General features: G+C 51.2%; 1 protein-coding gene across 1 annotated transcript in view; it reads right to left on the minus strand.

Annotated features, from left to right (window-relative positions):
* Window positions 1-21,671, minus strand: part of POU2F3 (POU class 2 homeobox 3) — a 73,936-nt gene extending 52,265 nt beyond the window's left edge. Inside the window, exons 1-2 of the mRNA XM_004688818.1 lie at window positions 21,644-21,671; window positions 15,187-15,255 (exon numbers count right to left, since the gene is read on the minus strand). Of these exons, the coding sequence (XP_004688875.1) occupies window positions 15,187-15,255; window positions 21,644-21,671 (97 nt within the window). The remainder of the gene's footprint in view (window positions 1-15,186; window positions 15,256-21,643) is intronic.
* Window positions 21,672-21,774: the final 103 nt, after the last annotated feature.

Below are 21,774 nucleotides of genomic sequence, written 5' to 3' on the forward strand. Positions count from 1 at the left end.
CATCGATCTGCCTGTTCTGTTCCCCACTCTGTCTCTGGTGAAGCCTCTCGCCGCCCCTGAGCCTCTGGCCTGTACCCCAGTTCTGCATGAATAAATAAATCTTTAAAAAAGAAAAAAGAAAAGTCCTAACATCTATACTTCATGTGAAAATATCCCAGCAACAAGCATGGCAGAAATTTGACGGGTGCTGAGAAGAGGTGTTACGCTAGTCTTCGCTTATGTGTGTGTGAATGAAAAGGTCCACAATAAAAAGATAAAATAAAATATCTCAGGAAAGAATAGGTGAAGGAAATACAGCAAAATATAAATAATTGTTAAATCTAGATGGGCAGGTGACTGCGCACTCAACTGTGTTTTCTCTTTATGTCTGAAGATTTTAAAAACAAAGTTTTGCTGCACAATTCAATGAGGGAACATTTGGACGTACCTGGCCCCATGTCTGGTGCCTAGTAAGTGCTTAAATAAACGGCGGAGGACTTTTTTTTTCCTCCCTAAATATTGACATGGAAGGGAAGCAGGTTTGCTTCTAGCTCCGAAGAGCAGAACAAAGGCCCATGTTGGAACCTTCTGGGAAGTGTGTTCCTACTCAGTGGAAGAAGGATTTTGTAGAAAGTGGATTGTCTAGCAGTAAAACCTGCAGTTTCACATGGACAGAGCTCCCGTTGCTGGGAATATTTAAGCAGATGCTGCTTATTTCAGGAATGTTACAGAAGTGGTTTTTAAATTGAGGCACAATTTGATAGCATCAAGAGGGGGCCCTCAGGTAACCTCCAACAAGCCTTGCATCTGTAAAGTCTTAAGATTCAATGGAGCTGGTTGAAGTGTACCGGAGCTGGGCCCACCCTGGTGGTACAGTGGGTTAAAGCGCAGCACTGCAAGCCGGCCATAGCCGCTTCAGTGTTAGTTTGACCCCTGCCCCAGAGCTCACCCACATGGCACGGCAGATCTCTCCTGTCTCGCCCACTGCTCCTCTCAGCAGTGTACTTCATCAACCTGCCTGTTCTGCTCCCCACTCTGTCTCCAGTGAATCCTCTCACTGCCCCTGTGCCTCTGGCCTGTACCCCAGTTCTGTATGCATAAGTAAATAAATTAAAAAAAAAAAAGCCCTTGGTCACTGTCTACAATATCTGCAGTCACAGCAAGGGCCAAATAATTCTCACCATTTCTCTCTGTCCTATTATTTCTGCACATACATGACAGACAAGGACACAGAGGGACAGGAGGGGAGAGGCAGAAAGCATTCACCAAGGAGGCCCCCAAGTCCCCCATTTGGAGGCCTTGGAATAAATGGATGACATCTATGCCAGTGTCGATGGGTCACCAGTTGGGATCTCTCCAGACCTCTCTGATTCTCATTGTCCCCTGGGAATCTCTGGGCCAAGATGCCTCCATGGCAAGAAAACAAGAGGGGAAAAAACACCTGCTGAGCAGGACCTCAGGAGATCATCAGGGCACACTCCCTCCCTTCAGGAAGAGGAGATATCATTATTCACCCCGTTTCCTCAGTTTAACCTCAACAGGTCAAATGACGTCACAGAGCTTTTAAAATACGGGCCTGGTTGGAAATAACCCTGGGGATGGAGAAGAGGCAAACACCCCACCTCCAGCCCCACTGTGTGCCTTCTTCCCACTCTGGCCTGAGTGCGACCAAGCCCGTCTTAGCTTCCCAATGCCAGCATCAACATGGTCCCACACAGTACCCAGAACAGTTCATCGACACCAAAGAGCATCCAGTGTTGCCAGAGATCAGGCTGCAGTTCCAGGGATCCAGGCCACAGAAAGCCGGATTGAATGAGATTGAAAGGCACAGTGAAGCAGAGAGTAGCCCCAGGACTTCAGACAGACCAGAGTGCCCACAACACCCAGTGGAGTCCTGAGGACCTACGACCTGTCCGTAGGAGGTGTGCTTGAGTGTCCTCAGCCTTCCCCCACTTTGACGTTTGGCGGTCACCTGGTCAACAGCTGCCTTGGGGACCTTGGCCACAGCAGAAGCACAGCCAGCTCTCTGCTTTACCCACCTCTGAGCCTTAGCCAGGCAGGCCCTGCTGATTTGCATAGCTTTGGCAGCCCTGGGATGTGAGTTTGCCTGGGGAGCAATTCTCTGGGTGAGGGAGGTGGAAGCACAAGAATGGAGAACTGTTCAAGCAGGATTTTTCACTTCTGCCTGGTAAACAATGCAGAGAGCACTCAGCAATGAGGCTGAACCGCTCCCATTTATGGACTGCTCTTCTCACCAGCTCTGAGCCCAGTGCGATCCAGTGAGACTTCCAGTGACCCAGTATGACTGCCTGGCAGCTTGTGGGCACTTCCTGGAAGAGCAGTTATTGAAGTCACCAGGACCTTGGACATGCTCCCGGGCAGCTGACCAGCGGAGCAAAGCAAGAGGCTTCCTGCGTGCAGTTGAACTAGTCAACACCATTTCTTCCAGGACCCCATGAGGCACACGCCTCCCTTCTCTAAAGAACTGTTATCTAATGCTGGAAGTTTTGGACAGAAAAAAATACTGTAAACCCAGCTGGAGGGCTAATTCAATGACTGTTTTACATTGGACTTTAATCTCCAGAGCCTTCAATTTAAACGTTCCCCCTTGCCATCTTTTCTGTAGGAGTGGGAAATGCCCAGGAAAAACCTGGGGGCGGCTGATGAAGATACTTGAAAAAGAGGACCCAGGTAGCCCCGTGTAGGACTGTGGAAAGAGCATGGACCCGAAGTTGGGAGCTGCAAATCTCTACTAGCTGAGTGTCCTTGGTCAAGTCAGCTCACCACTGTAGCTGTCAATGGCAAACACCGAGATGCAGCAAGACCTCTAGGCAGAGTCCAGGGTGGTCATCGGTAACGGGTTACCAGTGGGCTATACCTGCTTCCCTTCCCTACACGTGGCCACTATCCACTGTCAGAAACCCACTTGCTGACCCAGGACAGGCGATCGCTCAGGTTCCCTCCCGATCTGAGTAGCTGCTGCTTCTCTGCTCCCAGGGAGGAAATGGCAGAGACCTGTCCAACCTCAGGGCTTCCTTGTGACATGACTCGTGGGAGTGTCTTGATAACTTTTCTCCACATGCACTGGCGAGAGATTGGACCCCACAGGCTTGTTCTCAGTTCCTTCCACAGCTCCCAGGAGCCTGGGGCCAGCCACAGTGGACAGAAGGTGCTCGCGGCAACTCTGTACTAAGAGGAACACGACGTCTGGCCAGTTTCTCCCTGCAACCTGTCATGTGTCTCTGATAAGTGAAAAGCTCCTCACCAAGGTCCTCATCTAATGTGTATTTAGGAATTGTATCCCCTAACTTCTTCTAAGTGTAGATGGGGATGTCTTTGCTTCCCCCTCTTCAGCTGGCCTCACGGCCACAATGGCAGCGTTATCACCATGGAGCCCCAGCTGGGCACGAACTTGGTCACGAGCCATTCAGCCTCATGAGCCAGCATCCTGGGCAGTCAATGCCAGGTTCAGGAAGAGGGGACTCAGATTATACAAGGAAGAAGGCCAGGAGTTCTAGATGCCCCAGTGTCCACGCTCAGTCTCCACACTGGAAAACAAACTCCACTTCAAAGGGAAGAGACCTGGGAACTGGGGCCAGGGTTCTGGTCACACCCAGGAGCACCTCTGAGGAAAACATCTCCCTTGCTTTTTCATCTTCCAGGGGAGATGCCTTGGTGCAGTGCCACTATTGAAGGGTGGAGAAACTAAGTCTTGGAGAAAAGGACCCAGCTAAGGTTATGCAGCAATAAAAGCTCCAGAGCTCCAACCTGGCTCTCCACAACATTCTGTAGGGATCGACCCTCACTTCGCCTTGAGAGAGGAAGAGGCTCAGGAGGCTTCAGTGCCTTATTCCAGTTCTTTGCCCAGGGCAGGGTGAAGTGGGCTTGCTCGGGCGGAAGAGGAGACAAGATGTCCTCTGTATGGCTCAGAGGGATGCGTGTGCAGTAAGAAAGCTTAGACTGGAGATGCTATCTCACGTTTGTAGAACAACCCACACTTTGAAAGTCGCCACCGATATGAAACTCTTGTTGCATTCATTTCTCACAACTTGTTTTACAGATAAGGAAACTGAGGCTGGATCACTGTGCCAGGGCTGCAGGGAATGAGCTGGAGGTGGAAGCTCCAGGGCCCCTGTGCATGCCAGCGTGCTTGCACCAGCTTTGACCTGTGCTTGGCAGTGCCCTTTCACTCATCTCTAGTTCCCATTTAGTCCTCATGCCACCTGTGGGTCTGCAGGGCCGGAAATGCAGAGCTTGTATTGCCCCAGAGGAGACACAGAGGCCCAGAGTGGCTCAATAGACAGTTGCACGTGGGCTGAGTCCAGACACCATGTCCTTTCCTTCGTGAGGCTGCCGGACTCACACTGCCCATCTTTCCTGGGGCTGGAGGGCTGCACGGAGGCAGGGTTGAGAGGCTTTGTCCAAAGTGGCAATAAGACAGAAAAATAAAAAATAAAAATAAAAACAAGCCTCTGGGGTGGGGAAAGAATTTCTGTAATGAAATAGGAGTTTGAAACTCCAGCTGTGACCTTGGGAAAGTCATTCCCCTTTTTTGACCCCAGTCTCTTCTGCCATAAAAATAGGAGAATAGAACTAGATCAGAGAATTTGCAAATATTTTGGCAGCAGAACACTGTTTTCAAATAATAAGGATTAATTAATAGCTGACATTTATTGAGCATTTACTACGCCCTAAGTTCTGCAGTAAACATTTTATGCACATGGCAGCATTTAATCCTTGCAGACACCCTGTGAGTAGATGCTCTTCTTACCCCCAAATCACCGAGTAGACTTGGTGATTCAAATCTACTTGTCCTCCAGCTTACACTGTACCATGCAATCGCCACCAGAAGGTGCAGAAGGAGCTGCTGCAAAGCCTAAGAGGCGGGCCTCCCTGGTGGCACAAGAGTTAAGTCTCAGCACAAAAAGCTACTCACAGCCACTAGCAGCACAAGTTCGATCCCCGGCCAGGGAGGTGACCCACGTGGAGCAGCAGACCTCTCCTGTCTGCCTTGCTGCTCCCCTCAGCCGTGTATTTCGGAAGATCCACCTATTCTGCTCCCGATTCTGTCTCTGGTGTCCCTCTCACCACCACCCACTCTAGCACCTCTGGCCGACATCCCAGCTCTTACATGCACAAATAAATAAAATAAATCTTAAAAAAAAAATAAAAGGCTCAAGAAGAAAGGACCTTTCGATTTTCCACAGTAATAGATGACATGGGCTCTTGCTGAATCTGGCCTTGCAAGGAGGGCAGAGGTGAGGGATGGGGGTGCAGCGGGGGCGGGGGGTCCTTCCACCAGTTTCCTCTCTTTCTTCCTCAGAAGGGAAGTCAAATCCAAGCTACACAAGGGAGCCCCACCCTGGGAGGGCTATTAGTGGGTGACCACTCAGTTTTGGGAGCTGTTCCTGGGGCCCCTGCTGAGCACGCTTCTCAGCGACACCCAGACAAGATGTGGGCGGCCATGAGCGAATTCACAGGCAGGTCTACGCAGGGACGGTCCATGCTCCCAGTTGAGTTTTCCTAGATTGGTTGCTGGCTTGCCGTCCCACCATGTGGGCACTTTGTCCTTCTGATACGGTCACCAGCAACCAGCATTACTATACGGAGGACACTGTTCTAAGTGCTTCCTAAACACTGACTCATTTAAAGCTCGTGGCAACTTAGAAGAGGTGTAATTTATTCCTCCACTTTATAGAAGAAGAACCCGAGCACAGAGTCATTAAGTAAGTAGCCCACATAAACTAGTGAGCAGAGAGGCGGGGATTCAAATACAGACTCTGGCTCCAAAGTCCACGCTCTTAATGAGTCTTGGTAGACTGGGCGGCAGGGGTGCCCCCCGCCCCCACACACTCATGGAAATGAGGGGTGCAGCAGCTTACACTGTCCAAGTGTTTTGTAAGTAATAACTGGTGTGTGGGAAGGATGGCCGTGCCCTCACAAAACACAGCATCTTAGAGCTACACGTGAACTCAGAGTCCTCCAGACAGTGCAGGACTCAGGCCCAAAGATGGGAAGGGACTTCCCCAAAGACACGGGTTGGTAAGAGAGATGGGTCCAGAGCGTCTGGCCTCCCTCCTCCTCTGCCACACCAGAAAGCTCCAATCTTTGTTCAATTTTACTGAGTCGAAAACTGAGTTGACAAGTCTGAGCTCAGTACAGGGAGAGATACTTGAGAGTTCACCTGGACCCAGAACTAGAAGTCATCAGAGGGGTCCTGTGAGTTCTGGGCTCAACTATATCCAGGATGCTTCAGGGAAACAGCCCAAGGCAGAACAGGATAGAGACTAGGCTCGTTCTCCCACGGGCAGAGGTCACTAACGCCCAGCCCAGTCGGCCCAGCCAGTCTCCAGGGACCTGCAGAGACGGGTGGGACCAGCCAGCTGGGTGCCGCCTCCCTTTGATAACTTTGAGCGGGAGCAGACCTTTACCAGCCGGCTTGCTAAACCCCTTTTGTCCGCGCTTCCCTCCTCAAGAAAACCTTAATCATCCTCATTTGAATTTCAAATGACCTCTCTCCTCTCCCCTCTCCCCGCCCCAACAGGCTTTGAGGCAAGGATATGGAAATTCGCCCAGCAGTATGGAAATCATTGCCCTATGCAAATCGGGGACCAGGACCCCATCGTCATAGCAACCACTGGGTTTCCTTTCCTTTTGGTACCTCTCTGGGCTCTCCAGCTTAGATTTTTTGTTCCTCTTCCAGAGCCTGCAGACAGGAGGGTGGGTGTACTCCTTGCTGGGGGTGGCCACGGTGGCCACACAGTGGAACAGAGGTAGATGGGGTGGCCCAAATGAGGACGCCTAGCTAGGCCCAGACCTGCCTCTCCAGCAAATCTGGACTGGGCACACCTTGTCTTGGACAGGGTTAATCCCAAAATGGACTAGATGGTTGTGGGGCACTTCTGGAATCTCGGTGCCCCCAGAGGGGGTGGTGGTGGCAGAGGAAAAAAACTGGGGTGCATGTGGTAGGAGGTGGGAAGCACTGCATGGAACCTGTATGTAAAATGCCATGCAAATTAACACCTATTACTTTTTGAGTCAACAGCACTGGTCCTTTTTGGGAGATACCTGCAGCTCTGTTTCCCATGCTTCCAGCCTGGCACAGAGGCCTGCCTCCTGGAGCCTCACAGACTGCTGTTACCCTAGAGCTCCCCCAGTGAACACTGACCCATGCAGGAGCCAAAAGGGAATACAGAAGTCCCTAGGAATGAAACTCAGCAGCTTTTGAGGACTCTGGTCACTCCCTGACGTGGCCCGGCTGACTGTCAGGCAGGCATAAGGGGGAAAGGAACCCCAACTCTTGTGATCTCACATCCCTTCTAAGTCTACTTAGCCAGAATCTTTCCAGCCTCCTCTCCCTCTCCCCAACCCCCAGCAGCGCTGTGGGGCGCAGGCATGAGAGGGGGCTGGGCTGCTTCTTCCCCTCGGCAACTTTTCCTGAAGATTGGGCAAGTGGCATGAACACAGGGGCACACAGCCTGATAGATAGCCAATGTTTTTGCCACAGCCATAGTCTCAAACCCCTCTGGAAGAGGCTCTCCCCCAGAAAGGAGGTCTGCCAGCAGCACCCCCTGCATGGCCCCAGGGAGTCTGAGCTGTGTTCTCACGTGTTTGTGTCTGTCTGTCTGTGTACTGGGAGATGGGTGGGAGGGTGTGTCTGCCCTTCATTGCCTAGATCTGAGCTGCTCCTGAAGCCCCTTGGGTCTAAGCTTATTTGACGTCATTTCTCCTTAAATTCTTTTTCCGGCCCTACCTGGTGGCGCAGCGGGTTAAAGCACAGCACTGAGAAGCTAAAGCCACTTCCGCATTAGTTCGACCCCCGCCTGCCCTTGAGGAGATCCACATGGCGTGGCAGACCTCTCCTGACCCGCCCGCTGCTCCCCTCAGCCTGATCATCTGCCTGTTCTGCTCCCCACTCTATTCCTGGTGAATCCTCTCACCCTCCACATCTCTGGCCTGTACCCTAGTTCTGTATGAATAAATAAATAAATCTTTAAAAAAAAATTCTTTTTCCTCTTGGTCAGCACTTTTCCACACTAGGTGTTCACTGACCTAATTGTTTCTTGACAAAGACAGTAGCCCCAAGAGAACAAAAGCATTTACTTACATGGGAGTGGGGAGGAGGGACTCTGATTTGGGGTGCTGTTGCCCACAAAAGTTTATTGGCTCCAGTCTCCCAGTCTGGGTATGGGGCTGTCATTCCACCCCTGCCAGTAAAACAAGGCGGGCTTAGGACCTACCTCTTCCGAGGGGTGTCCCCACCATCACCTACTGTGGGAGTAGGAGGAGTGTCAAGGAAACCATAAGCTGGATCCAGAGTCAGATGGACCCTCTGCTCACAGAGCGCCATAGGACAGGGCAAATGCACTGCAAACCCCTCTAGGGCCGAGCTCCCCAAAGGGTGACCGGCAGCCAGGACTGTTCTGCACACTGTACGTACAAGCACAGAGGGAGACTTCAGGATTTGCTCACACCATGGCCAGGCTGGTGATGGTGCTGCTGCCCTGTGTGCAGGTGCACAGCGGGCGGGGCCCTGTCGAAGCTGTGTGGTGGGTCTGGTCGAGCACACTCTCGCCTGGTACATTCACGTACTGGCCCTGACAGGACAGAAAGAAATAAAACCACTGCCCACCACCGGACTGTGTGTGAAGTAGCGCTCCAGGGCCTCACCACTGAGGCTGAATCAAAGGGGATCCCCAGAGGGCAAGCGGCACCCCAGGGCACCCCCATGGCAAGCGGCACCCCAGGGCACCCCTATGACCTCCCTTGCTTTCTTCCTCTTAGGCTGGAGGGGAAGGAGGCCTGATTTTTCTGGGGATGGCAGAGTTGGTATGGGTTCTTTCTTTCTTTTTTAAAGATTTATTTACTTATGCATACAAGAACTGGGGTACAGACCAGAGGTGCAGGGGAGAGAGGATTCACTAGAGGTAGAATGGGGAGAACAGGCAGACTGGCTGAAATACACTGCTGTGGGGAGCAGTGGGTGGGTCAGGAGAGGTCTGCTGCGCCTTGTGGGTCAGCTCCCTGGCTGGGATGGAACTCATACTGCAGTGGCTGTGGACAGTTTCAGTGCTGCGCTTTAACCTCTTGCGCCACCAGGGAGGGTCCGGTAATGGGGCATTTATTTGTAGAGAACTCCAAAAGAGAGGATGGGGCCCACTAGCTACTCTTGGCTCCTATAGCAGTGTGATCCCGGCGTGTTGCACTGTGGGGCTGGGTTTGGGGATGACGGGTGGGAAAGCATCTGTAGTTATAAGGCAGGTGGCTAGTTGCGATGATTGGTAGAGCTGTTTGCTAAGGTTTTCTGAGTGGTAGAGGCAGATGGGCAATCTCAACTACCACAGCCAGCTCCCCTGAAGTCTCGAGCCACAGTATGCAGCCTGAGTGGCAATTTAGTACCTTCTAATCTCCCTGTCATGGAATTCAGAAACAAGGCAGAATGGAAGTTACTTAGCTTTAGAAGACCAGGACAAGAAGCAACAGAAGTTGAGCTGCAACATGAAGGCCTTAGGTGAGACTTAAGAAAGGATTTCTAGCACCGAGGATTGCCTCATACAAAAATAATTAGCCTAGATAAGTGTGGGGTTAGCTTTGCTTAAGGATGGAGGATCAATGAAGAAAAAGAAAATCTTTAAGAACGGTAGATTCTTTCCTTTTCTGGGAGGTTTTGAAATGTCCTCAAAGGAAGAATGATATGTACAAAATGTCCTTTCTCGTCCTTGAGACCTCCTGTCAGTTTCCCCTGGGTATCTGGAGTGACTACATTTTTCCCATCCAGAATAGCAGGTACAGATCAGGGCAAAGACCAGAGTCACCTGGCTGGCATGGAGCTCAGCGCTCCACTTCCGCCAGCAACCCTCTCCTCCCATACCACAATCACTTGCCCCCCCATCAGTGACAGAGCTTTGCCTTTTGCCTCAAATGTTTCTGATAACTATCAGCCTCGCGCTGGATTGCATTTGTACATAGAATATACTTTTCAAAGTGTATTCAAGCCTGCTCTGTCGTTTATCATAATCATAAGCGGAAGCGGTACATATGTGTGTTCATGAAGCTTCTTAGACAAAGGGCTGCCAATATAGTTGGGGACTCTTTTCTGTGCTTTCCCCAGCCCTGGCCTCACCCCAAGTACTTCCCAGATCTCTTCTCTCCTCCCTGTCAGGGAAAGGATAGTCATATTTGGAGAAGGAAGGAGCACAATGGTCTATAGCAGAGAACTGTGGGTGCGTCGGTGGTGGGAGACCTGTGATAGTCACAATTTGGGGATAAACCCTATATTGTCAGAATGCTAACAAAGGTGGAAAACAATGGTACTTCATTAATTTAAAAAGTGGGGGTGCGGGGGTAGGAATAGTTTCATTCAATAAATATTTGGGTCGAAACTTACTCTCATCCCTAAAAGTCTTTTGCCCGCTTCTGCCTCAAACCTCACCTCTTGGCTGCGATGAGACAGTTTATCTTCAGCTTACTTGCTTGGGCACTAGTAGGGTGGAGATGGTGAGGGATGGGAATGCGTTGACTGAGCAGGAGTTTCTCATCTTGGGTCAATTACTCATTCTTTCTCTGGAACCGTATGAGAATCACGAGCCTTCCTCTGCCTCCTTTGAGCTGCCCTACGAAATCAGGTCCACTCCTTGTTAACACCACGCGGAACAGTCTCAGGTGGAGTGGGGAGACTTTCTGCAAATGGCCATCACGCCACAAACAGTCCTGGCTGATCTTTCCGGAAGCGAGACCGATTTTAGTCACTTCACCTACAACTAGGACAGTGGCAGCTGGACAAGAAGGGACAATTGGCAAAACCCAGACCCTGCGAGATCTCTTTCCTTCCCCCGACTCCTCTTACGATTCCTTCGTTCCTTCCCAAACCTCTGAGCAGGACAAGACATTTGCTCCACTGTCATCTCGGTTTGCAAGCTCACCCAGCTCCTCAGTCACTTACGGCAAAGGTGGGAGTGGAGACTGGTGCACTGGCTTGCAAGGGAGAAAGTGTTAGCTGACACCCCAGGGAGAATGAAGGGAGGAAGGAGAGTTTTCTCCACACTTCCACCCTCTACAGTTCACTCCAATGGAGTGAGGCGACCTCAGCCATTTCCTTCTTTGATCCAACAAACCAGCCTGGCCCGCGTCTAGGCCTCTGCCTCTTGGCCGAACTAGACCCCACCCACCCTCCAGGGGCTCTTTTTGCCTGTGCCACCTCCATTAGATTGGCATCTCTTTTGATGCTACCACCCTTGTGTCCCTCATCCCCGGTGCCCTGTGTTGGCCCCCAAGCTTTCCGTCATGACCATTGGGTAGCAAATCACTAGAAAGCCCAGGTTTAATTGCCGTGGATATGGGGCCGAGGGGCATATCAGCTAACACTTTCTCCCTTGCAAGCCTCAGTTTCCCCATCTGCAAAGTGGAATGATGACACCTCCTCTCCCAAGGTCAAATGCGTGACGCATCAGAGCATATTTTCCAGACACAAGCCCACGTCTTCCCCACTGCTGTGACTCCTGCACTCAGAGGAAAGCTCCCAGAGGACAGGCTTCACCTTCTTGAGGATACAAGCTGGCAGTGGGAGGGCTGCCATCTAGGGGCTAGGTCAGGTCAGAGAAGGGGATCCAAGACTCCACAGCAAGGCAGCCAGGGTCAGAGGGGAGTGCTCTGAAAGGGAAGGTGGATGGAAGAGAAAGTGACAACTGAGGGAGCCAGGAGGGAGGGAGAGCCCGGCCCTGAGCAGGCCTACACACAAATGCAGGATGTGGCAACAGAAGGGAGAGAGTTTGGAAAAGCAGAAGGGAGGGCACATTCTTAGAGATTATCCAGCCCAAATCCGTCCTCCGTGGGGAGCAAAATCAAGGTCTGGGGAGGGAAATACTTGCCCAATAACCTGCAGGGAGTTAGAGCAGAGCCTGGAGCCAGGCACACCAGAGTCCGATTCACCAGAGTCCTAGCTAGAAGTTGTGTGATTCTGGGTGTCTGCTTCTCATTCTGAGTCACAGCTTCTCACTGATGAACACAGGGATAGCAAGAAGATAAAGTATGCAAAGTTTGGGGCTCACGTATGTACCTGGATCTGGGGTGGATGCTCTGGGAATGTGACTGGCCTTTTTCTCCTTCTCCAGTCCACGGGATTTGGCCTTCTGTGTGCTTGAGCCCACACTGTGACCAGCGGGCCAGGAGTCATGGGTCGGCTGCACAGGCATTTGGGGTGTCTGTTATGGGCCTGGTGACTCTGGCAAGGTGGGTAGGGCCCTACTCTTAGCCACTCAGGGGAGGAGAGAAAAAGAAATGTTTCAGTCTCAAAAATGCAGGGAGGGTGTTAAAAGGAAGGGCCGATGGTTTAGAAATCTAACAACAGCTCAGCTGCAGAGCTGTGAGGGGCGTGGAGGGGACAGCCCAGTTTCCTGCTTTGCTCCCTGGTGCTGCCACAAAGAAGCGCTGAGACCTCGGACAGGTTTTTTCTTTTCTTTTTTTTATTTTAAAGATTTTATGTATGTCTTTTTGTGCAGAAGAAATGGGGTGCAGGCCATAGGTAGGGTGGGGGTAAGAGCATTCAACAGAGAAAGAGTGGGGAGCAGAACAGGCAGATGTACTGAAATACACTGCTGAGGGGAGCAGCGGGCGAGACAGGAGAAGACTGCTGCACCATGTGGGTCAGCTCCCTGGCTGGGGATCAAACTCAGGCCGTGGAGTTGAGACTTCATCCCTACACCACCGGGGAGCCCCCATGTCTTGGGCATTTTTTCCTTCATCTGTGCTGTGAGTCCTCAGAGGCAGAAGGGAAGGAAAGATGGGCAGCTGTACCAGGTCCCTGCCAGCCAGGAGGTCTGCGTCTGGGCCTCTGGTGCCCTTTTTTGCAGACAAGCCAGTGTGGGTGGAGAAGTTACTTCCCTTGCCCAGATCCCACCCTCCTGGGATTTCATGCAACCCAGAGGTGCTCTCAGGGAGCTTGAGCTTTCTAGGTCACCTTTGTTTATAGTTCCTTTAAAAACCAGACACCAACCACCCCGTATTTCATGCACTGCTGGGAAGGAGAATCGTCCTTTTAAAAATCCAAAGGAAGCCATTAAATGAAGTTGCTAACCATTGTGACTCATAATAAGCTTTCCTCTCTTAAAAATGAGTCAGAACGACTTTCCAGGAAGTTTGGTTACTTTAATTAGCTACCTCTTTTTTCTTGCCTTAAAAACACGCAGTAATTTGATGATCACCCAAGTATGGATGCCACTGAGCCACTGAGCCGAGCCCCTCGATGAGAAAGATTTGGAGATGAAGAAGTCCCAGACCCAGGGACTGGGGGCCAGGAGGCACCATCCAGAATTCTTCTCTGAATGGAGAAAGGAACAAAAGTAACTTCCTGGCCTGAGTAAAAGGGAGATCAGAATCACAGTAGCTTCAGGATGCCCTTAAAGGTAAACGGGGCCACTGAAACCACATGCCCAGCACCTGGGCTGTAAGTCATCTCTGAGAACGCTCACACCCCCCACACACACCCTTACCCCCCCCCCACCCTCCCCCCAGGGATACGAATGCTGCCCAGTTACAGGAGAGGCGAAGCTGAATGAGCTTACTAGATCATCAACCAGTAAACAATAGGGCTGTGTTTTTTATCCCAGTCTGCCTGAGTCTAAATGCTTCCTCTTCAAAGGTCATCTATTTGGGCCTCCTAGAAAGGCAAAGAGGTTGATCTAAGATCGCACCGTGAACTGGCAGTTACTCTGAAAAGAGTCAGATTCCCCAAGCCCCAGCCAATGTCCAGACTCTTTCTCCTTCAACTTAGTTTATGCAGAGCACCCCCACCCATAAGCTGCCCCCTCCCAGGTAGGAGGCCAGAATTTGTTCAGACTGTCCACAACACCTTAACCTTCCTAACTCAGATCTGAACTCCCTGCCTCCTGGCTTACCAAAGTAGCTCCTTCTCATTCGCAACACTGCTACCCTTACTTGGTTCATGTAACTAATAACAGAGCACCGGTGCCAGCCTATCTGTGACCCCCATATATCTGGGGACATAGCTCAGATGAACACAGTTGGCTCCAGCCAGCCTGCTTCCAGGAATGGATGAGCCAGCTTCTGAATCATAGTTCTAGACTGAGTTTTCTCTCGGGAAGAATATCAGAGCAGAGACGATGCCATCTTTCTCCAGCTAACTTACAGCCATGTTCAAGTTCTTGAGATTGCAGGATGTTGTCTTCTCATTTGGGGAGACTGGCTCTCAGCAAAAATAATCTCAATTAACAAATCCATGATAAATGGATGCAACTGGTACACAGTCTCCTAGTTCTGCTGTCCCTATACAGAAAGTAAAATAAGCTCTGTCTGTGCAAATAAACAGTGTCATTATTAAATTGAGGGGCAAAAGGTTTGCAGCAAATGCATTATGCAGATGCCCTCCCCACGGGACCCCCAATTATCTTACCCCTGATCCTGTGTTATTTTCACCTCAAGAACAAAACTAGACTGCATCCGAGGACTTGGGAAAAGAGTTTAGCTCTGGGGGACATCGATTCTCTTCCACTTCTAATTTCTCTGTCTCTAATGATCCAGATGAAAGACTAATTGAGGTCTTGTTGGGATGCTATTAAAGTTATTTGGTGGTGTTACAATTTATACTCATCCTTTAAGTTCTTTTTAATTATATGGAGTTTTCAAAGCAAGGCTTGGACTATGGAGTTAAAAGTAGAGAGCTATGAAACTTTCTTCTCAATTCTTTCTTGACCTCTTTCTCTTCTCTACAAAGCCAAGTCATCTCCAGGCACCAAGCCTTCCTCTCTACCACCCACATGCACATAATCTGGAAGAGAAACTCTTGCCAAGCACTCTTTGGTTGGCTCCTTGAGCAGGACTATTGAGAAACTTGGTGTGAAAGGGCCCCGGTCCCCATCTATTAATGACAACCTTTCGTAGCCGCTGGGAACAGAGCTGGCAACTGATAGGGGCCATTGGAATGGCCCATCAGGAGAGAATCTCTTCTCTAACTTTTTGGCTTTGTTTTGTTTTGACGGCTCTGGCCCATTCCTAGCTTTATTCCAGAGGTTTGTTCCACGACAGACCACTCTCTCCTGTTTGCAGGTTCCAAAGGTATAAGCCATGTCTCCAGGGAATTCTTTCTTTCCTAAGATCTAGCTCTGGGGTCTGATTGGCTGAAAGACCCAGCCAAGAGGAGATACAATTTCCACAGCTTCTGCCGATCCATTCCCGGGAAGAGAAAATCCTTACCTGTCTCCACCTGGCTGAGAGTACCTCGAGCATCCGTGGAATCAGCTACATCCCCACTCATCTTGATAGCTGCAAGGAAAGCACACTGATTTTAATAACAGGTCACAATTTTTCTTGCTATGACATATGTGGCTTTAACGAAACAGCAGAGATGAATGTGTAATTACAACAACCATCAGACTTTCAAATTCCTGATTCCCGAACATACAACCATTAGAATATTCATAAGCTCTGGGGCACGTATCCCTCCTCCTGCCTCCTTTCCCTTGCCTTTCTCTCCCTCTTTCCTCAGTGCTACTGCAGGGTCTCTCCTGTTCTTCCCATCATTCATGGCCACTTCCTTCTATCACCAGGCACAGTTGGTAAAAATTTAACAAGGGGAGGGGGACAGCAGGAGATAGGAGAAGACACTTTCCATTCTCAGACCTCCTTTCTTTGAAGGAGTAGGGGGGTTATTTTTAAAGCAGCACAGGAAACATCCAGCTCCCCTTTCTCCCCGTGATAACCCCACTGGGGAGGCGAGAGTCTGCTTGCCCTCCTCACCTTTCTCCCCCAGTTCCTGCCTCTGCACTGTCTGGTTTCAGAGGTCAGCGCACTGTCTGAGGATCACACCCTCACTCCTGGGTTGCCCTGCTTGGAGATCTGGCCCTTTGGGGGGGTCCTTACCTTGGTTCTTATTCCTTCAACTTGCTCAGTGAAAAGGGGAAGGCAGGCGGGTCAGTGCCCCACAGACAGAAACTACCTACAGAAGGCCAGTCTCAGCCCCCAGTGCTGCTGCTCCGGCCTCTCTGCCCTGCTTCATTACAATAAATTAAACATTTACCCACAACAGACAGCTGCCACCACCTAAGAGGCCCCTAAGTCTCCTCCAGGGTCAGCAGAGAGTAAGGCAAGAGGCAACTTTGAACTAACTCACTCTCTCAGGCTCCTCTCCTTATTAAACTACCCAAATACTGAAGCCGTTAAAGACTGAAGAATATTTTATTCAAATCATGTTGACCCCCCCTTACCCCCCACCCTCTTCTCTGGGGCAGCACTTTAACTCTTTCAAACCAGATAAAGTCTCCGTGAACAATTTGCATACCAGCTCCCCAGCCAATCCCAGTTGGGCAGGCTGTGTTCATTTGCATCAGGTAATCAGGCAGTTGGCAGTCTGGACGCCCCGAGGTCTGGAGATGATCAGGATGAGGGAAATGGGTGGACCTCCACCCCAGGAAAAGACCTTTATTTTTTGAAAGGACAATGACTTGTGCTACTCTGACAGAGATTTAAATTGTGGTCCCCTGGGGCTGTAGTGACCCAGAGCAGGAGGGATGACTGCCCCGCCCAGCAAGACAGAGATGAGGAGAGCAGAAGGCCTTCAGTCCTTGGACACCCCAGAATCAGAGGAGGAGGTAAGTCACCTTAGGGGTCACCATGGCTTAAGGAATATTTTTGAATGCCCTAAATACAAATGCACTGTAATATAAATTGACGACACCCAGGTAAATACAAAGGGACAACTTCCCAGCCCTGGACATTCTCATGGACCGCACAGACCTCTGGCAGTGGAAACCCTATCACCATCCTCAACACCCCTCCCAGTGTACTACATTTAGAAAGGCACTTGCGGAGCCTAACCTAAGTCCTTCCTGCTGCAGTTTGAAACTTTCTGTGAGTCTGTCATGCATGAACATGCAGAATAACTAGGGTGGGCCACCTGGACACATCTACCCGGGGCTTCTGGGCCAGGGCCTTCCGCTCCAATGGAGAATGGCCTTTGCTTTGTACCGCCCACCAAGACAGCCCCTGAGCTGGGCATTGGTGAACACTCACAGCCTGCAGCTCACACTTCCCCTCAGGGATTCAACAGCATTGAGAAAAAAAATCAGAAACTACTGGGAAGGTGCAGGAGGTGGGGGTGGGGAGGGGGCGAGTCCTCCTGAGTGGGTCTGTAAACTGCTGCAGTAGTCTTTGGAATTCGGAGCATGAGGTTTGGGGCTAATGACCAGGACTTAATCAAAGTGTCATGCTAACTAACTGGACAATCAACCCTGGGTATATCTTTGAACCTTGACTTTTGAAACTAAAAAATTGGTGTTAAGATATTTCCCTGAGTTATCCTGCAGAAGAAATGAAATACTGAATGAAAACTGCATCGCATGTAACTGGCACAAAGTCAGCATGGAATAAACAAACTTACTACAAAGATACTTACATTTCCACTTTAGTCCCCGTGTCCCTCTAATCCCATCACAATGCACAGTTTTAACACTCTGTCTCTACACAATTGTATTTGTCCTTTCCACGAGGAAGCCACCTACATTCTCCTGACTCTGGCTTCTTGGGAAAAATGTTCGCAGAGACAGGAAGAATTTAAGAGGCAGCAAGGCTGGGATGCTGATCAGCTTTGCTAAATCAACTTATTCAAACTCTTGACATTGAAGATGGGTCGGTCTTGGAGCTAAGCCAAATTTTATACCTGTAACCAAACCCTCCTCTAGCACCATATTCCCCTTGTGCCTTTAAACATACCCAGAAGTCATCTTACTCATCCTTGACATTAACTCAAAAAGTAACCTAATCATGTTCAAAAATAGATTTTGAAGGAATCAAAGACCCCACACTCTGCCAGAACATCTGTTCTTTTGATGCACCGATGGCAGGAAAGACATGGTGATACTTGCGGACCGGACAGGGATTTGAGCTGAATGGAGGGGAGGAACGAGAAGGCTCTTCCTAAGTTCCATAGGATGCTAAGAAACTGAGAACCTGTTCCAGCTGGGTAGGAGGCTGAGGCCGATGGGTGGAACGAGCTCTTGGGTCTCAGCCTAAAAATGGGCCAACACCGAAACTCCCCGAGACGCTGTAACCCTTCACTTGTCCGACAGCACTTGCCGGGGGTGAATGAGAGAGGTGTGGGGTGGGGCTGGGCTTCTCACTGTTCTTATCTCAGCCAGGGACTGAGTAGGCTCCTTGCCATCACTCCCTCCCCTGGGGAGGTTCAGCTGCTTGGTGCATGAGGCTAGATGCCAGCTGCAGACCCTCATCTGCCTCTCCTGGCACCACTGTGCTCCGGAGCTGGGGAGGATGTTGGATGTTGGCCTTGCCCTCCCTTTGCCTTGGCTCCACTTACATGTCTGCAACCCAGGATGTATCTGCGAGCCCACAGGAGGAAAGTCCAAGGGGCATCGGATCCTCCCCCCCCCCCGGGGTTCAAGCTGAACCTCTTAAACCTGGGAGGGAGAGGGAGCCCAGGTAATGCTGGGAAAGTAGAGGCCCACCTACCCTCTGCCAAGGCTCATCTTCATCTTTTAAGATGGGGAGAGTTCCCTGCTGACTCCTCCCTCACTGATGGGGAACATTCCCAGGGAAACTTCAAGGGTCCCACCATCCCACTTCAGCTTGCCAAGCCTTCAGTGCTCCCTAGAGGAGGCTTCTCTCGCTCTCCTTCAAGAGAAATCCACTTCTCACCATGAGGCCTTCCCACCCAAATGGTATTTCCAACCCAAATGGCATTTCTGAGCTCTCACTTTTGTTAGTCTAAGAGATGTGACCCTGGTTTCCCAACTCTGATGGGGAATAGCTCAGTGAGAAGGGCAGACAAAGTGGTGCCCTGGGGTCGACCAGATGTCCTCTCTTCAGCTGGCTATTTTCCACCACTATTTTCTTCTTTCCTTCTCTAGCTGTCTGTCTGCCTAAGTGTCTGACTCTTGTCTACCCTTCTGCCTGTTTTTGGCCTTAGAGCGGGAGTCCCTCCTTAGCTGGGGTGCCCCCGTGTCTGGTGACCTCATGCCCTCTCAGGTGTTTGTGCTCCGGTGTGAGAGATGCTCTATAAAGTACAAAGTGCTAAGGCCCCAGGCCAACCTGAATCATGGCTTGCACCCTGGTTATCAGAGCAAAAAAACGGGCTGACTCAGGGCTGCAGTGCTGTAGAGCTGAGTGGGGGACCCGGGAATAAGCCCACGCTCTCCTTTGAGTGCCCTGCTCCCCCTCCTTCCTCCACCCAGTAAATCAATTGAGGAGGAGTATCCAAAGGCTGAGGGCTGGGAATTCACAGGGGAATTACTGTTTATGGAGAATGAACAGGATACAGGATTACTGCTATGGGAAATCTAGAACTCAAACGAGACCAAGTTTTCACAGAGGATCCTGGACTGAGAGACCCTAGAGAGGGTCCCACAATGAGACACTCCACAGAGGGCCCTCCCTCACAGCCCCCATAGCAGGGTCCACACTGAAAGACCCCACAAAAACAAAGACAATCCCAGACTGAAAAGTTCACAGAGCAGGCCCAGCAAAGTATGTCCTCAAATGAAAACCCTGTCAGAGACGAGATAGAAAGTTCCAAACTGAGAGACTCCTTTGAGGTGCCTCTAAAGAGGAACCAGACACCACAGATGTGCCGAAACTATAAAGCTTCATGGGGAGGCCCAGGCAATCCTGAGGGGAGCACTAAAGATGACGCTGAGGTATAGTGGCAAGGAGATGAAGAGAGAGGAGTCAGGATGGAGATCCCATCCTGAGGAGACACCACCTGGGTTTAACTCCATCTCCCCCTTTGTGTCCAGAAGCCCTGCCTGTAGGTGGCAGGGATAAGTCAGACACTGGGCTTTTGTTTTGAGAGGCACCATTCTAGAACTTCTTCCACAGCCAAGGAATGGGACTTGACACTTTTTGTCTCAGCCTCACTCCTTCTGGCTCTCAGCTAGATCCTTCAGCCTCGAGGCGGCTCCCCTGCTGGGTCCCAGCTGTCCCACCTCCTCCCACTTCCCCCAGAACTGGAGCCTCCATTAAGTAGACAATGAGGTGGAAAACCCCCAGGAAGTCTCTGATCTTGGTCCTAGAGAGCTTTCCACTAGGGAGGCCACCTTTCTGGAGTCTTTCTCCCATTCAAACCCGGCCTTCCAGTGGGAAGTGCAGGAAGGAGAGCCGGGTGTGCCAGGCTCCATGTTGGTGCCACAGGGTCTGAAAACAGACTTTCCTCAAACATTGGATGACACCCAGTTGGACGGTCCCTCCTGCCTCACCAGCCCTTCCTGGCATGTCCTGGCACCTGGGGATCCACTCAAAGTCAACACGTCTCTGTCGGTCTGCCTTCTTCCTAGTCCTGTATGGACCGTGCCTGGGAAACCGTGGACCGGGGACCCCTGAGCCTTCATTGCTGTGTGATAGCAGAACTGGTAGGTGTCAGAATAGCCAACGCTTCCAGCCGGCTCTGCTTTTTGGGATAGGTCAGAAGAATTGCCTCCTCCACACTTCCTGTGACTCCTCCAGAAAGCAGAGTAGGTAACAATTCCTGTCAACAACCTTGGTATCCTGAATAAAGATCATTTAGGGTGCTGCCCCATTTGAAAGGCAAGTTGCTGGTTTCAAATGGCCAAATCAGATTTAGCTCTCTTCGCCTCAAGTCTGTTTTCTGTATAAGCCCTGGGGCGTCTAAAAGGCCCATCCTGACACCAAGAAAACACTTCAGGATTGATAGTGTGGCTATGGCCTGGCTATGGAAGGAGGGGTCAAGGGTGAATGGGGGGATGGGGGACAGGGGGCAGGGGCTTGGCTCATGCCATGCCCACTTATCGTTCACTGACAGGACACACTCTTGGAAAAGCATTTCGTTCTCCTGGTTTCCAACCCTTTGGGAAGGAAGGCTTGGGGCCTAAATCCCTGGGACATGGTGTCTGTCACCGGCCCCTCTCAGACACAGACATGCAAACACGCAGCCCACAGACCCAGGTGCAGGCTGCTCCTCCCACAGAGCACCCGGCACCTGCACACAGACTGCCCAGCCCCACCAGGCACTACATCCCACCTGTATGACCAACAGAGCACGTGGGTGGGCACAGCTTCGCACATGGGGTCGCCTCCACCACTTCTCCCAACACACCTGGGGAAAGGCAGACTCACCTCAGAGATACTTGTGGACCTGTGCTTGCAAAAGCCCTAATCAATACACTTGTGACATGGCACTTCCCTCAGGTGTGTCTCCTAGAATGCTTCGCCCCCTCACTTTCCCCAGGCCCCCCTCCAGCCCACCGGAGAGAGTGCACCATGAGGCCTCCACTTCACATATATTCGCGGACACCAAAATGGAACATGTGGATACATGCATTTTCCTCACTTATGTGCTCCCAGGCCCACACCCCTGGCTGAATGAGTGTGCCGCCCTTCTGCAATCAGCCAACTGGGTACCTCACGGAGACTACAGCAGTTCAGCACAGCTAGTCCCACACATCTGACACTCTCCAGAGTGGGGACTTAAGACTTCCCGCCCAATAGCCCCCACCTTCATTCATTTCCAAACTCCCCCAAACATCTAACTACCTGTCTACTCAGGAGACCCGCTATCCATACTGCCCTCTCCTGGCCGCTGGGAATTAAGAACCCCCCTCCCCTCCCCACCACCCAGAGGCGTCCCTCTCCTCCCCTAACCCGGACGCAGTGACACCTGTCAGAGCTCATCCCCTCCGCCCCTCACCTGTGTGCAAGGGTTCCAGATTCACCATCCTGCCCCAGGCGGGGCCAAAGCCAGCGCCCCCCCAGGCCCCTCGCGTCTGCCCCAGCCGGGACCCCTGGGACGCCAGGGTCTCCTTCCTCCCGCCCCGGGCC

This window comes from Condylura cristata, unplaced genomic scaffold, assembly GCF_000260355.1.
Source record: "Condylura cristata isolate star-nosed mole 26May11 unplaced genomic scaffold, ConCri1.0 scaffold00025, whole genome shotgun sequence".
NCBI lineage: Eukaryota > Metazoa > Chordata > Mammalia > Eulipotyphla > Talpidae > Condylura > Condylura cristata.